This window comes from Thamnophis elegans, chromosome 5 (genome assembly GCF_009769535.1).
Source record: "Thamnophis elegans isolate rThaEle1 chromosome 5, rThaEle1.pri, whole genome shotgun sequence".
NCBI classification, from domain to species: domain Eukaryota; kingdom Metazoa; phylum Chordata; class Lepidosauria; order Squamata; family Colubridae; genus Thamnophis; species Thamnophis elegans.
In genome coordinates this window covers 33,385,305-33,400,820 of record NC_045545.1, presented here as the reverse complement: position 1 = coordinate 33,400,820, position 15,516 = coordinate 33,385,305, and the positions used below count along the sequence as shown (strand labels likewise).

The 15,516-nt window shown below is 37.3% G+C and overlaps 1 protein-coding gene across 1 annotated transcript in view; it reads right to left on the bottom strand.

Moving 5' to 3' along the window:
* Positions 1–15,516, bottom strand: part of SLC1A7 (solute carrier family 1 member 7) — a 50,330-nt gene that overhangs the window by 27,827 nt on the left and 6,987 nt on the right. The window contains exon 3 of the mRNA XM_032217320.1: positions 1,895–2,110. Within this exon, the coding sequence (XP_032073211.1) occupies positions 1,895–2,110 (216 nt within the window). The remainder of the gene's footprint in view (positions 1–1,894; positions 2,111–15,516) is intronic.

The following is a 15,516-nucleotide window of genomic DNA, read 5'->3' as shown; positions in this document are numbered from 1 at the left end:
ACAACCCTGATGCAGCCCACAATGAAATCGAGTTTGATACCCCTGCCCTAGGCTATCATAATAGAGAAATTTGGAGCAAAGAAAGCCAACATTTGTTAATTATCTCTGTGTTTAATAAACCATTTTGTTTGCTTTTGATGCATATTTCAGTTTCCAATGGGCTCAGGCAATATTTTTTTTAATGTAAACGATGATGCCGGAATTATTTATGTGCTTTTCAGGACAGGTTTTGGCACACATATTTTTCACTCAGAGTGAAGCATAGCCACAGATCCATGCAGGAATGACATATAGTTATGACTGCAGCAAATTACAACAATCATTAAGTGAAGGAGGGCATTAGTACAGAGTGAACTATGTCTAGAACAATGCATTTTAATATGATGTTAGGTCATTTCTATATTTTTATTTAAATGTATACCACTTTTCTTGCCACTGTTCATAGTTTCTCCTTCCACTTAAAATCTAAATTTTCTTAATCTCATAAAAATGATGACAAATTTCAGAGATTTTTCCCCCTAATCTTTAAAAAATGGAAGGGTTTTCAAAGATCATCCAGCCCTATTCCCTGTGAAATGCAGAATATATAATGCAGGATGCATTAGCTAATGCATAATGTCAAAGAAGAGGGTAATTCCTCATGACACAATATTTCCTATTGCTTAACAGTTTTTGCTATTAGGAAGTTTCTGCTAATGTTTAGGAAAAGTCAGTTTGTATCTACTACTGCTTCTAGGTTTGCCTTTGGTACTAATAGGAAGACTAAGCATGCCAGATAGACAACTCTTGTACTTCTTTCCTTTTAACATTTCTCATCTATAGATTAACATGCACCACTTTTCAATTGCTTATCATATCATAAATCTGCTTTCAACTCCATATGTTTGGTTATTTAGTAAATATTAAGTCTTTTTTCCTATCTTAATCAAGCACTGTACTATCTTATATCTTTCCTCAAGCCACCATTTACATTACTTTGGAGACTTAAAAATTTCCAAATCTAAAGGGGGATTTACTGAGAGGAACAGAACAAAAAAGGATCCTACTGGCTCAGATTGGTTCGCTTGAACCAGTAGCAGAAATCGTGGGTGTCCCTGCCCATCCGCCCTGGCTCCACGGTATCCCATTTAGGCTTTTTTCACCAAAAGCACATGCACAGAAGGCTGTACACATGTGCAGAGGTGGCACGTGCACTCACATTTGCAAACCAAGGTAAGTGAATACCATTCCTGATCCTATCCAAAAGTGGTAGGATATGAAGCAAGGAGGATGAACTTGCCTTTTTCAGAATTAGTTGATATTGAGAAAGGAAGACTAAAGGATTTCAAAGAAGATGTACTCAGGATCTGAGTAAACATTGATGTTTACAGTATGTTGGAATTTCAGATCAGTTCTGTAATAAATTTCTCCACCATGAATGTGTCAACAAGATGAAGCCCAGTTTTTTTTTTTTTAGAACTTCAGTATAACTCTATAATTATCAGGTTTTTAATGGACGCCATATTTTTCTCCTTCTAACAGCTATGACCATCTGGTTGCCCAGGTTACAATTTAGGTAATACTTGTAATTTTTTTCTGAGTGTATACATACATTGCATTAGAATTCAGGCCAAACACTTATGCTTCTCCTTAGGTCTCCTTTACTTACTTTTAGCTATTAGAGGAAATGGTGGTTCTGAAGCAAGAAGGATAAATTAAAACGTGTCAAAATGTCTTTCAGTTTAGGGAGTAGAAACTAGCTCCACTTAAGTTCCAGATTCTTTTAAATGAATTAATCATTGACCTTTAGCATTCATGGATTTTATAATATAAATTTTAAAATGTGATCATTCAACACATTATCACTAAATATGTAAAATCTGAACCTTCATAAAAGCAGTGAGAATGTTGTTACCGAATTAGATCCAGCAATGCATCTGCAGAACTCATTATTGGCTTCGCACCTTCTTCGGTGTCTTCCTTCTGGGCTGCCCCACCAGGATGGATAATAGAGACCATAATGATTCCCACAATCACAGCCACAAATGTAGTCCACAGGTAGTAAGTAACTGTAATGATGCCTAATCGACTAGATGTTTTAGCATCCAGAGCTGCTAGTCCTGACATCAGGCTGTTGAAAGAAAACACAAAATATGTATTATTTTTTTCCTCCTCCTTCCTTTTTTCCTTCCTATTCAGTTAGGTCTATTACAGTGATGGGCAACCTTTTTGGCGTGGTGTGTCAAAAATCGGCAAAAAATCGAGCATAACTCGCGTTGTGTGTCACTTCGACAAAAACATAATTTTGCGCAATTTATAGTTTAAACTACAAAAATGTATAATTGCAATATATAATTGCATTTAATAAACCAAAAACAAATTATTTAACATACCTGCTTAGTAACTTCTTTGTTAAGCGCTTTTGCATGCTGAGCTATGGAGTGAGCAATGCTCAAACTTGCAGAGTTTAAATTTGTAGAGCCTTTCATAAATTTAAGGATGGAGTTAGATTGGCTCTTATAAAGGTGTAGCTTCCTGGAAATGTATTCCCTCCTTTCATCCTCACTTTTTTCCAAGATCTGGGAATGATTAGTTTCAAAATGTCTATTTATATTCCACGTTCTGCTTACTACCGTTTCAGTACATAGAACGCAAAATGATCTGCCATTTTTTTCTATAATGCCATACATGTCGCTCCATGTCTCTTGAAAGGGTCGGCCACTGCCACTACCACTCCCTTTACTTAACCTTTGTTTTTTATTTTTTGGGTGCTCCATCAGTGGGCCAGTGACAGCAGATAGAATTATAGATAGCCAATTAGGGGTTAACTAGCCTAACAAGCTAACACAACCTCCCCCTCACTTATCTCAGTTATTGTGGGCAATTACAAGTCCATGGCACCCCAATAGTTGCTGCTAATGGCGCTCACAGTTCCCGTTGGCACTCCGCTGTTCCCTGCTGTGGTGCGGTCATAACCGACAGTCCCAGGAGTAGACTCTCTGTGCCGGCCTGACTGGAGAGAGGCGCGCACTGTTCCCGCGCTCCTCTCCTGCGGGTCCTCCCTCGCCGCGCTGATGACGTGTGTGCGCATGGCACGCACGCCTTACCAGCAGCCCCTGCGCTCAGAAAGGGGCGGCGGCGATACAGTAAGTGAGTGTGGGCGGGGGAGATCACACGTCCCGCCCCCCCGTTCCTCCAGCACAGATTCTTTCATCCTCGGCGGCCGTGCAGGAGCCGAGGATGAATCGCATGATATCCTGTGCGTGTCACCCCAAATGGCTACGCGTGTCAGCACTGACACGCGTGTCATAGGTTCGCCATCACTGGTCTATTACTATATTCATGGAAAGGAAACCAAATTTCAATCTAACCTTTCTTTGAACAAAGATGATTAAGGGAAGACTTGCATTAGTCTTCTTTTGCAGGAGACTATAGGAAGGAGCTGACCTGGAAAGAGTTAGCAGAAAGCACATGTACCATCTATGTGGTAAATCCATACTTTGTATTCAGCTTTCAAGGTTTAGGTTAAATTAAAATAGAGGAACCACATTGACTCATTCTAAAGTTTGACACATTGAGCAAGTATGTTCTCTAATTTGCTTTAAAATAGAGAACATCACATTTTTAGCCTCAGTGAAAGCTGCATACAAAGAGAAAGCTGCATTAATGAATCTAGCTATATCATGATATCAGAAAGAAGTCACTAAACTTTAATGATCTTTAGTTCCAACAGGCAGCACCACAATCCAGAAATTAATTAAAAAAATGTCTAAAGCAATCAAAACATGCATATAAATGGCAAACCATAAATAATTTGAAGCATTTTAATTGTGTAAACCATTTATTCTGGTACAGAATTATTATTTAATGAACAAATGTCTTAATCTCTTCCAATCCCACTCCAACATTTTCTTCATTTTGTTTTTTTCATTATTAGATAAGCAAACAAAATGGGCTGATATGTATGGGGCCAAACAACATATTCTCCATGTATAGTACAGATTATACCACACCTAAGAAAAAATAGCTTTTGCAACCATTAAGTTCCTCTAAGACCTGATCCTGCTACCAAATGAAAAAGCACTTTGTAGCTATTTCATCTGCTTGACCTTTGTAAAAAAATTAAGGTGTCATGGGACAGTCACATATGAAAGAGAATGATACTGTAACATTAGATGAATGACTAATTGTTTATAAATTGCTAAAAGCACTATTCACATTATGTATGCTTTTTTTTGGTGGGGGAGGCATAGCTATATTTTTTTCAGATTTGGAAAGTCACAAGAATGCACGTCAGTCCAATATGATTACGCAGTTTTACAATATGTACAAACTGAGATTAAAATGATTGGGATGCTGAATTTTATAAAATAAATGTTGGATTTTAAATTTAAGGACTCTAAGTTAGGCTGATTTAGAGCCATGGCTATACCAAATAAAATCCTTAGACAGAATAAAACAGGGTCTTCTCTTAAGTACAGAAAAGTTCTAGGCCAAGGGTCCCCAACCCCCAGTCCATGGACTGGCACCAGACCTCAGTATGCCAGAAACCGGGCCACACAACTAAGTGAAGCCCATCCATGGGATGCAGAAAGCACACAAAACCATGCCTCCACTGGTCTGCAGAAAACTTCCACAGAACTGGTCCCTGGTGCCCAAAAGGTTGGGGGCCACTGATCAAGGGTATTTATCTTCCCATAGAAATGGCAACAACACTCTTAGATGTTTCTAAGTATAGTTTTCCAGTGAGGCATCTAGCTATCAATAGACAACTAAGTTGTCCATCAGGATTTGTAAAGCTTTCAACTCACCTTATTAACAATAGCCAAACTAACAATTATTAATGGTTCCTTTTTTTATAATGTAGTGACTATCATTTATTGAATTCATGTTGAAGTAGAGTTTATCCTCCAGCATAAAATAATGAAAACCGTGTCCAGAAAATAAATAAATATACATACACGCACACGCACACACACATATATTGTACATACACACATATTGTACATACACACATATTGTACATACATACACACATGTGGGTGTGTATGTACAATATGTATGTGATATATCAATTTCAATATTCCAGGTTTTGCTTGCAGATCAAAGTAAAAATATATATGTGAGATTTTGTTATATTTAGTTTCATTGTATATTAACATATGTCCTCTTTTCTAGAATCTTTATTAATATTAGATAATAAAAATTATCCATGATTATACTTACAACATAATTTCTCAGATGTTGAGAATACTAAAGTACTCTTTCAAGTAATGAGAAAATAATAGTTGATCCCTAAGAGAAGACAATGCTCAAAAGGTAATAAAAAACCATGTTTTTTGCTAAATGTAATGCAAAGTAGCAGATTTACTGTTAAAAAAAACAGGCAAAAGGAAGAAATCAAAAAGCTTCTTTTAAAGGGAAGTTGAGTTGGAAAGACTGAATGTTCCTAAAACAGATACATTAATCATAATTATTGAAAAAATGCAATTTAGGTCATTTCAATTGAGGACATAAATCCTATCTATGTTATAATCTAACCTTCCAATTTACAGGGTTGGAGGGGAGAGGGAGAACAAAATAAGATTCAATGTAAAATTTAATTTAAGCAAAAAGTTAAATAAAAAGATAATCAAACTTGAGTAATTTGGAAAATAATTATAGACTATCATGGAAAACTAGTTATCAGCATTCCACCACCTCAAACTACAGATAGACCTCAATTTACAACCATTCTTTTAGTGATCAAAATTATAATGACATTGAAAAAAAATGACTTATGACCATTTTTTACATTGCAACATCCCCATGGTCACATAACGAAATTTGTATGTTTAGCAACTAGACTGTATTTAAGACAGCTGCAATGTTCTGGGATCATGTGATCAGTTTTTCTGACCTTCTGACAAGCAATTTCAATAGGGACGCCCGATTCAATCAACAAATGTGTTACTAACTGAACAACGACAGTGATGCACTTAACAATTGTGGCAAAAAAGGTTGTAAAATGGGGCAAAGCTCACTTAACAACTACCTTGCTTAGCAATGGAAATTTTGAGCTCAGTTGTGGTCATAAGTCAAGGACTACTCATAGTAATCTTCAGATGTAAATTCTACAAGAATTCCAAGACAAATTAACCTTTATTTGGTATTAAAAAGTAACAATTTCTATTTGTTTCTTCACAATTCCACACACACCACTTCTAACCCATTTAGAGCCTTTTCTACTGAACCTCTTGTTCTAAAACTAGTTCAAAATCTGATAATGCAGGTTCCTTCTGCTAAGTCCTCTTCCTGTATTTATTTCATGTTTATTATTATAAACCACATTTAATATTTTCAACTTCCTTTGCAAACTAGATAGTCCTACACTTCCAAAGATATAGTGTATAGTTCAGATGTGGCTACTAGCACTGCACAAGGCAAATTGTTTCTTTTGTTAAGTTAAACTATGGAATTTACTGGCATCTGAAGTGGTAATCTGTCTCATTGTAAATCGATTTAAGAGAGGATTAGACAAATTCAGGGAAGGATTAGAAAAATTCATCTGTCCTCTGGAACATCTTGCCCCTCTGACCATCCTGACCTTTTGTAAGGGTCTAAAGACCTGGCTCTGCCAGTTGGCTTGGGCCTTCAATGAGGGAACATCATAGTGAAGGTGATAGATTGACTAACAACAGATTCCACCTCATCCTCATCCTGCCCCGCAGGATGATTATAAGCCACCCAGAGTTACCCTGTGGTAAAATGGACCATAAACCCAATCAGACTTCTGAGTGCATGCGTTAAAATAAGCCCTCCTCCAAAAATATTGCAACACAACAGCAGCCATGAGGCAACCACACTCACCGCCTTCTGCATCTCAAAAATAATAAGACCTCCCCCCAAATAAGGCCAAGCGCTTATTTGGGGGTCAAAAGAAAATAAGACCCTTTCTTATTTTCAGGGAACTACAGTAGAATAGAATAGAGTTGGAAGGGACCTTGGAGGTCTTCTAATCCAACCCCCTCAAAGGTCGTATTCAGCCGTTTCAAACAAATTCAGGTGAACCGGTTGCGGAAATTTTGAGCAGTTCAGAGAACTGGCAAATACCACTTCTGGTTGGCTCCTCCCTCCCACCCCCATCGTTCCCTGTCCTATATTCCGTTGTTTTTTAGCTCTGCTGATTCATGTGACAGAGCAGATTGCCGCGCCTCAGCTGAGATAAAAAACAGTTCAACTCACCAGTGCTGACACCAAGGGTGGTCTTTGTGTGCTGTGCATGCGCGCAAAGCACGTGTTAGGTGAAGCACACTCTTATAGAACCAGTAGGAAAAGATTTGGAATCCCACCACTGAACCCCCTGCTTAGGTAGGAAACCATACACCACTTCAGGCAAATGGTTAGCCAATCTCTTCTTAAAAACTTCCAGTGTTGGAGCATTCACAACCTATGGAGGCAAATTGTTCCACTAATTAATTATTCTAACGGTCAGGAAATTTCTCCTTAGTTCTAAATTGCTTCTTTCCTTGGGCAAAATTTTAAAAAAATACTTCTTACAGTGCCTAGTGTTGTCTGTGCTTCTTACACAGACAACACTAGCATAAAGAAGAAATGATCTACATTAAACTCTGGAAGTCAAGTAGAAGCTATTGCCTCATAGCTTTCCTTTTGTTTCAAGTTTTTATTGAAAAGAAGTGGAGCTGAACCCACAGGAGATTTCATAAAGGTAAGTTCAACACTTTCAGCATGTTAGCTAGCAAGAAGTTATTAAAATGGTGATAATATGCCTGTCTATGCCATAAGGCTAAATGAGGCATCTGGAATTTGACAGATGATAATATATTCCAAATGTCAGTTTGAACCATTTTCCAGAGCAGCCGTCATTAAGACAACTTAATACAGTTGTCTTCAACAGTTCCATTATTTATGAATAGTGGCAAGGAAACTAGCTAAAAGATTCACAAATCTGATATGTACATGGAATTTAGGTTTATCTGAATTCATCTGTGGTGATAGCTTTCTGCTTAATTCATTGTCTCAATTTCTGAATGGTGGAAGCCTCAAATGTAATAACTCTGGAAAAGGGAAACATAAGGAGCTGACCATAAACCGATTCAGCTCATGCCTCTCCAGCTTGTTCTGTTCCATCCCCCACCAGGAGCCATCTGGATATTGCTTTGAAATGGATGGATTATAGATGGACCTATCAGAGGGGATTAGAGTGATTAGAAAGACACTAATCCTGTCAAGAAGTAATGGTCAAGCATTACCAACCAGCAGTTGCTCTAGCATACAGGCTTGTTTTCATTCATTCACCTCTTGATTATATTTTCATTGAATTTCTCTTCATAATTGCTTGCTATGTAAAAACCTCTCCCAAATAAATTGCTGCCTTCTTTGTTAAAATAATGTTAGCAGTATTAGATAGCAATAGCAATAGCAATAGCAGTAGACTTATATACCGCTTCATAGGCCTTTCAGGCCTCTCTAAGCGGTTTACAGAGAGTCAGCATATTGCCCCCAACAATCTGGGTCCTCATTTTACCCACCTCGGAAGGATGGAAGGCTGAGTCAACCCTGAGCCGGTGAGATTTGAACCGCTGACCTGCTGATCTAGCAGTAGCCTGCAGTGCTGCATTTAACCACTGCGCCACCTCAGATGTAGCCTGATTGTTGGTTGGCAGAACCGAAAATACCAGCTCCTGTGTTACAACATAATTATCAGTTTAGTAATTGTCTCATAAATAAAACTGGATGTTGCAACACTGAATGGTGTACTGATATTAAAGAAATGTATCCCTTTCTTATCCCAGCCTTTGTTTCAACAAACAAAAGATACTTGAAACCTTGACTCTAAAAACTAAAAAATAGAAACAAAATTTGGAAATGAATGAAACACTTTACGTCTGACTATAGAATTCTACTCATTTTAGCTCTTGCTGCCATCAATCTTTAGATTCTATATTTTCCAAAATAAGAATTTGAGCATTTTTGCTTTGTTTTCAAAGCAAACTCATAGGAGGTCAAACTAACATAGTAGGCTGTGCTGAAATGAATGCAAAAAGATGCTTTAAAAAGCAATGAATCCTGACCAACAATGCAAGGAGTCATGGATACATGCCACTTTAATACCTATACAAAGATAAATATATGGGAAACTGTGCATGAATAAATTGGAATAATGGTCTATAATTGGAATGTGGAGCCCAGAATAATGGTTTCGAGGCTTCTGATCCTAATCAGAGAGGCCTCTCTAAACAGGCGTATGAAACTGTTTCTTAAGCACCAGGTTGAGTTGAGCCATGACAGATCTGTGATCAACCATATTTTAAGCAGACAAAAAAATAAATAAGAAGCAAAACAAAACAACAACTTGTAGTGCAATAGGGAAAATCAGCTAAAGGAGTCCAACCATGAGAAAGGGCAGTTCCATGATTCATTCAGCTCTGGCTTTGGATCTGTCTGACAAGATGATTATTTCGAGAGCCAAGACCTCTTTTTTTCTGGCTCTGATCTTTTCTTGGCAAACCTGGAGTTTCTGGGTGGTCCCTTTCCTTACTTCTGGTTCCAAAGTTCTAGGCTCAAGGCAGCCACCACACTTCAAAGCAGTCGCTTGAAAAAACAAAGCAAAAAACATGGTACCTTAAGCCTCTGTCAGCTAGTTTTCTGCTTAAGAGAAGGGAAAACAGGTGAACTCTTGTTCCACAGTGACCCTGATAGTCTTCTGTAAATTGGGCAAAACAGATCTTTTGCAGAGGGCTTTTAATTTATTTTAATTTATTCATTTATTTATTTTGTCAAGCATGAATTAGATAACAGGTATATGTATAAACACGATTATGAATAAATGAAATGGATATAAATACAAGGGAATATTAGGACAGGGATGGCAGACACACTGGTGCGCTTATGCACGCCGCTTAAAGACCTCTTAGGAATGGGGTGAGGTCAACAGTAGACAGTCTAAGATTAAAATTTTGGGGGTTTGGGGAAGAAACCACAGTGTCAAGTAGTGCATTCCAAGTGTTGACAATTCTGTTACTGAAGTTGTATTTTCTGCAATCAAGTTTGATAGTAGTTAGTTAAGTTTGATTGTAATTAGTTAAGAGAGCCATAAATAGCTAACTCTTAATTGGCATGCTGCTGGTTTAAATTAATTTTATGATCATATTTTTACTACCTTGTGTTGTTGCATTGTGGAGGTTTTATTTCTGTACACCACTAAGATTCATAAGATTGTGCTTGTTTAAAAATCCAATGAATAAATAAACCAAATTCTTCATTTTACTCCAGCTTCACTACCTACTTTGGAAAGAATAGAATTTTTTAATTAAAAATAAAAAAGCGAGATCACCTTAATGTAGCTGCCCTTAATGTGGTATCTGCTTGCACTGCTCAGGACTAATTTTCTTTACTCTGCTTCTACAGGCACTATCTCAACATGTAATCATGGTTTAAGAGACTGGAAAAAGCATCTCCTAACACAACAATTGCTATGGTACAGGAGTGAAATTCAGCAAGTTCTGGCCCCAGAGTGGGGTGGGAATGGAGATTTTGCAATATCCTTCCCCCAGAATTGGAGTGGGATTGGGATTTTGTAGTATCCTTCTCCTGGAATGGGGTGAGAATGGAGATTTTGCAGAATCCTTCCCCTGCCATGCCCACCAAACCAGTGGTGGGATTCAAATAATTTAAGGACCAGTTCTCTGCCCCAATGACCAGTTGGGTAGGCGGGGCTCAGTTGTCATTTGACTGGGTGGGTGTGACCAACTCAATGTCACTCAGGGCCCTTTGCCTTAGCTGTTACAATGTACCATATTTTTCAGAGTATAAGACGCACTTTTTCCCTCAAAAAAGAGGCTGAAAATCTGAGTGCATCTTATACACTGAATACAGCATTTTTTTGCCTTCTGAAACCCCGCCCCTTCACCAAAATGGCCAGGCATAGCTTTTAAGAGGCTTTCAGAGAGCTCCTGGGGGCTGTGGAGGGCAGAAATGAGAAAAAAATGGGCAGTTTTTTGCTCAAACCTCCCCCCCCAGCCCCCAGGAGCACTCTATAAGCTTCCTAATGCCCCTTTTTTGACAAAAAAACCCAGCTCATTTTCACGAAAAATGGGCAATTTTTTGCTCATTTTTTGCCCCCCCCCGGAACACTCTACAAGCCTCCTAAAGGCTATTCATGCCCCCTTTTTTTTTTTGAAAAAAAAATAGGCCAGTTTTCACAAAAAATGGGCCATTTTTGGGAGGTTTGCAGAGTGCAAAAACTTTTTTTTTAATTTGCCTCTTAAAACCTTAATGCATCTTATACTCCAGTGCGTCTTATACTCTGATCTGCCATCAGTGCCAATCTCAATGAAGAAAGGAAATTGTGAAATAATCTAAAGCTATTCCCAGAAATAAGAATGATAACAAAATTACACCAGAACACAAATAACATAACTATGCACCAAAATCACAATTTTTTAAAAAAAACATGGGATTCCATTGGGAAAAAACCCCAAGATCAGTGAGCCAAACCTTAAAAAGCCCTTCTTAATGGACCAAAAGATAACACTGATTTTGCATTAACCTTTGGGGAAATATATCCTGCCTATGGCAGTTTTTGAATATATGGTACTTTACGAGAGTTTTGGGACTTGGCTAGCCTAAGTTCTAAAACTGTATATAACAGATGGAATTGCAAGGTGCTATTAAATACAGACTTAAAATGCTCCTTAAAGAATCTCGTGCATTTTTCCTGATGAGCTACAGATTGTGCCTGGAATATCTTTTGTTTTTGTTTTAAATTTAAACATTTAAAAACAGCATAAATAATTACAAAAAGAAAAAAGAAAATAAATAAAATGTAATATGTCAGTAAATAAACAAGTTTTCAATGGCCACAAAAGCTAAAGTTCAGTATTTAACTAATTTGATTGTATAGAGCTGAGTGTGTTTTATCAGAATACTAAAAAATGTCTGCATGATTCTGAACAAAATGTTAATATCATTATTTAGCATTATTCCAAAGATAAATGCACATATAATCATATAATAAAAATAAAGTAAAAACAGAAAAAACAATAAAAACATAATTAGAAAATATCTGATTTCAATTTCCCTTACTGATAATTGCAATCAGCATGCTTATATGCATTTAAAGTGATTTTTGATTACAGTCCTTATAAGTTATTTTTCTGTAAAAATCCTATTCTACATTTCTACATTTGCCTTATTGTATGATGTATCATGAACTGGGGAACAATTTTTGCTTAACCCTAATCCTCCCATAGTTACATTGTAATTGTTTCTTTATCATTTTGCATCTACCAGTACTTTATAATGCATTTTTACTGTTCTGTCTCTGTCATATTTTACTAACAGTTTGTATATATGTCCTAATAAAAGGCAAGTATTTTTAATTATATTTCTTTCACATTACTATTTTAAGAGGAAATAAACACTTTCAATAAGCAATTTGAGAGGAATCCAAGGTAGATCATAAGAAACAGAAAGTCCTGAGTTCCTTATTTCAAACATCATTTATTAGCACTAAAATAATAAAACAGTTTTATTCACTAATAAAAATAAGAAAAGCAGAGAGTGCTAAAACCAGTGCAGTAGAACAATCTTCATCCCAATGTCTTTTTAAAAATTATGGCTTTTGCCATCTCCTGCATGTCTATCCCAGAAAAATCAAAAGTGATCTCTGTTCAAAGAGATTAATTCCAAAGGGAGATAAAGCCATTGAAACCCCTAGGGCATATGCCACCATAGGAAGAGTTCAGAGAAATGACTGTTTTTCACCTAAGAAGCAAAAGATCACTGAATGCATTTGGCAGTAGAGAGCTTAGAGCAGTGTTTTTTCAAACTTGGCCACTTTAAATTGTAGGGACTTCTAGAACTCCATAGCCAGTATGCTGAAGTTAAAGTTCACGCATCCCAAAGTTGCCAAATTTGAAAAACCCTGTCTTAGAGTATTCTAGAACTAGAGTACAGTTTTGGAAGCAAAATTAATTATCTCTAATAATATGCTAGCTACTTTAAGACTGTCTGCTTCACTCTTACTTCAATATATTCTCCTTGTATGTTTGTAGGTAAAACCAGTTATAAAAGTTGGTTATTCAAGAAAGAAGAAGAGGAGGAGAAGACAAAAAAAGGAGAAGGAAGGGAAAAGGGAGAATGGGGGTAAGGAGAAAGGGAGGGGGAAGGGGAAGAGGAGGGGGAGGAGAAGGAGCAGAAAACTTCAGGAACTTGTCATCACTGGAACTGGGGAATGCAAATTCATATATGCTGAAATTCAGAACATGTTAGTACAGGAGCCAGGATTATATTTCCACATACATTTGTATGCAAGAGAAACAATAACATTTCTCACTTAAACATGGCTTGTGGCTACTTTTCACATATCCCTAGAAAAGCCTATCCAAAAGGAAGTCCCACCGAATTCAGTCAGACCTACTCTGAGAAAAGTGGTATAAGACTAAAACCACAGAGGAATGCCAACAGAGATGTGCCAGTCCTTAAAAACTTTAGACTTGAGCAATAAAACAGTTTAAATATATAAACCTATAAACCTATTTTTAAACATACTGGTAGAAAAATCAATGGTTTTTTTTTTAAAGTCACCTGTAAACATAGTAATCTCTCTTTTGTACAAATCCTTTAAAAAGAGAGATTAATTTTTATTTCATTAAAAAAATAGCTACAATTTTAGGAGCCTGCTATTACAGGCATAGTGAGTGTGAAACATGAATTGGGAGACGGGGAATGATACCGTTTAGCATAGAAAGTTAAAGTCTAGTGGAGATTTTTTAATTTTTATTTATTTATTTTGTCACTAATGTACAAGATAACAGGAATAAGAATAAACATGAATAAGAACACAGGAAATGGGTACAAATAAATGGAGACACTAGGACAGGAACGTTAGGCATGCTGGTGCGTTTATGCACGCCTTACTAACCTCTTAGGAATGGGGTGATGTCAATAGTAGACAGTTTAAGGTTAAAGTTATGCGGGTTTGAGGATGTAACAACAGAGTCAGGTAGTGAATTCCAGGCATTGACTACTTGAGTTGGGCAGCTTCTGAATCTAAATCACATGAATGAAGCAAGCAAGCAAGCAAGCAGGCAGGCAGGCAGGCAGACAGTGTCTCTAAATTTAAAAGACACACACAAAGCCCAGGAGAGACATGCTGGAATATACATTCCAACCAATGCATAAGGAGAATGAAAATAATAATAATAATAATGGCTGATTTCATGAGGTTGCAGAGCAGCTACACCTTTTCCTGCTAATAGTGCTCCAGCAGTGATTTGCAGCTAAACATTGTGGCTGACAAAAGAAAAGAAAAGAAAAAAAAAACAGATGAGATGTACACACTTCATGCAGAAGATCTCCTTATATATGAATGCATGCATATGTGAATGAATATAGGAAGTCTTCAACTTACAACCATAATTGAGACCAAAACTTCCATTGCTAATCAAAGCAGTTGTTAAGTGAGTTTTGTCCCAATTTACGACCTTTTTGCCATAGTTGTTGAACAAATCACTGCAGTTGTTAAGTCAATCATGTGGTTGTTAAGTGAATCTGGCTTCCCCCATTGATCCTGCTAATCGGAAGCTGACTGGTAAGGTTACAAATGATGATCACATAATGTGACAAAATTAGTGGACCAGAGGAATGCCATCGATATAGTTTACTTGGACTTCAGTAAGGCATTTGATAAGGTAGACCATAACCTACTACTAGATAAAGTAGAAGAATGTGGGTTAGACAGCATCACCACCAGATGGATTTGTAACTGGCTGACCAAACGCACTCAACGTGTAGTCCTCAATGGAACTGCATCTTCATGGAGGAAAGTATGCAGCGGAGTACCCCAAGGCTCTGTTTTAGGCCCAGTACTCTTCAACATCTTCATCAATGATTTGGATGAGGGAATAAATGGGGAACTCATCAAATTTGCAGATGACACCAAGCTGGCAGGAATAGCCAACACTCCAGAAGATAGGCTAAAGATACAGAAGGATCTTGACAAACTTGAACATTGGGCACTATCTAATAAAATGAAATTCAATGGTGAAAAGAGTAAGGTTCTACATTTAGGCAACAAAAACAAAATGTACAGGTACAGTATAGGTGGTACCTTACTCAACAGTAGTAACTGTGAAAGGGATCTTGGAGTCCTAGTGGGCAACCATTTAAATATGAGCCAGCAGTGTGCAGCAGCTGCCAAAAAAGCCAACACAGTTCTAGGCTGCATAAACAGAGGGATAGAATCAAGATCACATGAAGTGTTAATACCACTTTATAATGCCTTGGTAAGGCCACACTTGGAATACTGCACTCAGTTTTGGTCACCACGATGTTGAAAAGATGTGGAGACTCTAGAAAGAGTGCAGAGAACAGCAATAAAGATGATTAGGGGACTGGAGACTAAAACATATGAAGAACGGTTGTAGGAACTGGGTATGTCTAGTTTAATAGAAAGAAGGACTAGGGGAGACATGATAGCAGTGTTCCAAAATCTCAGGGGTTGCCACAAAGAAGAGGGAGTCAAACTATTTT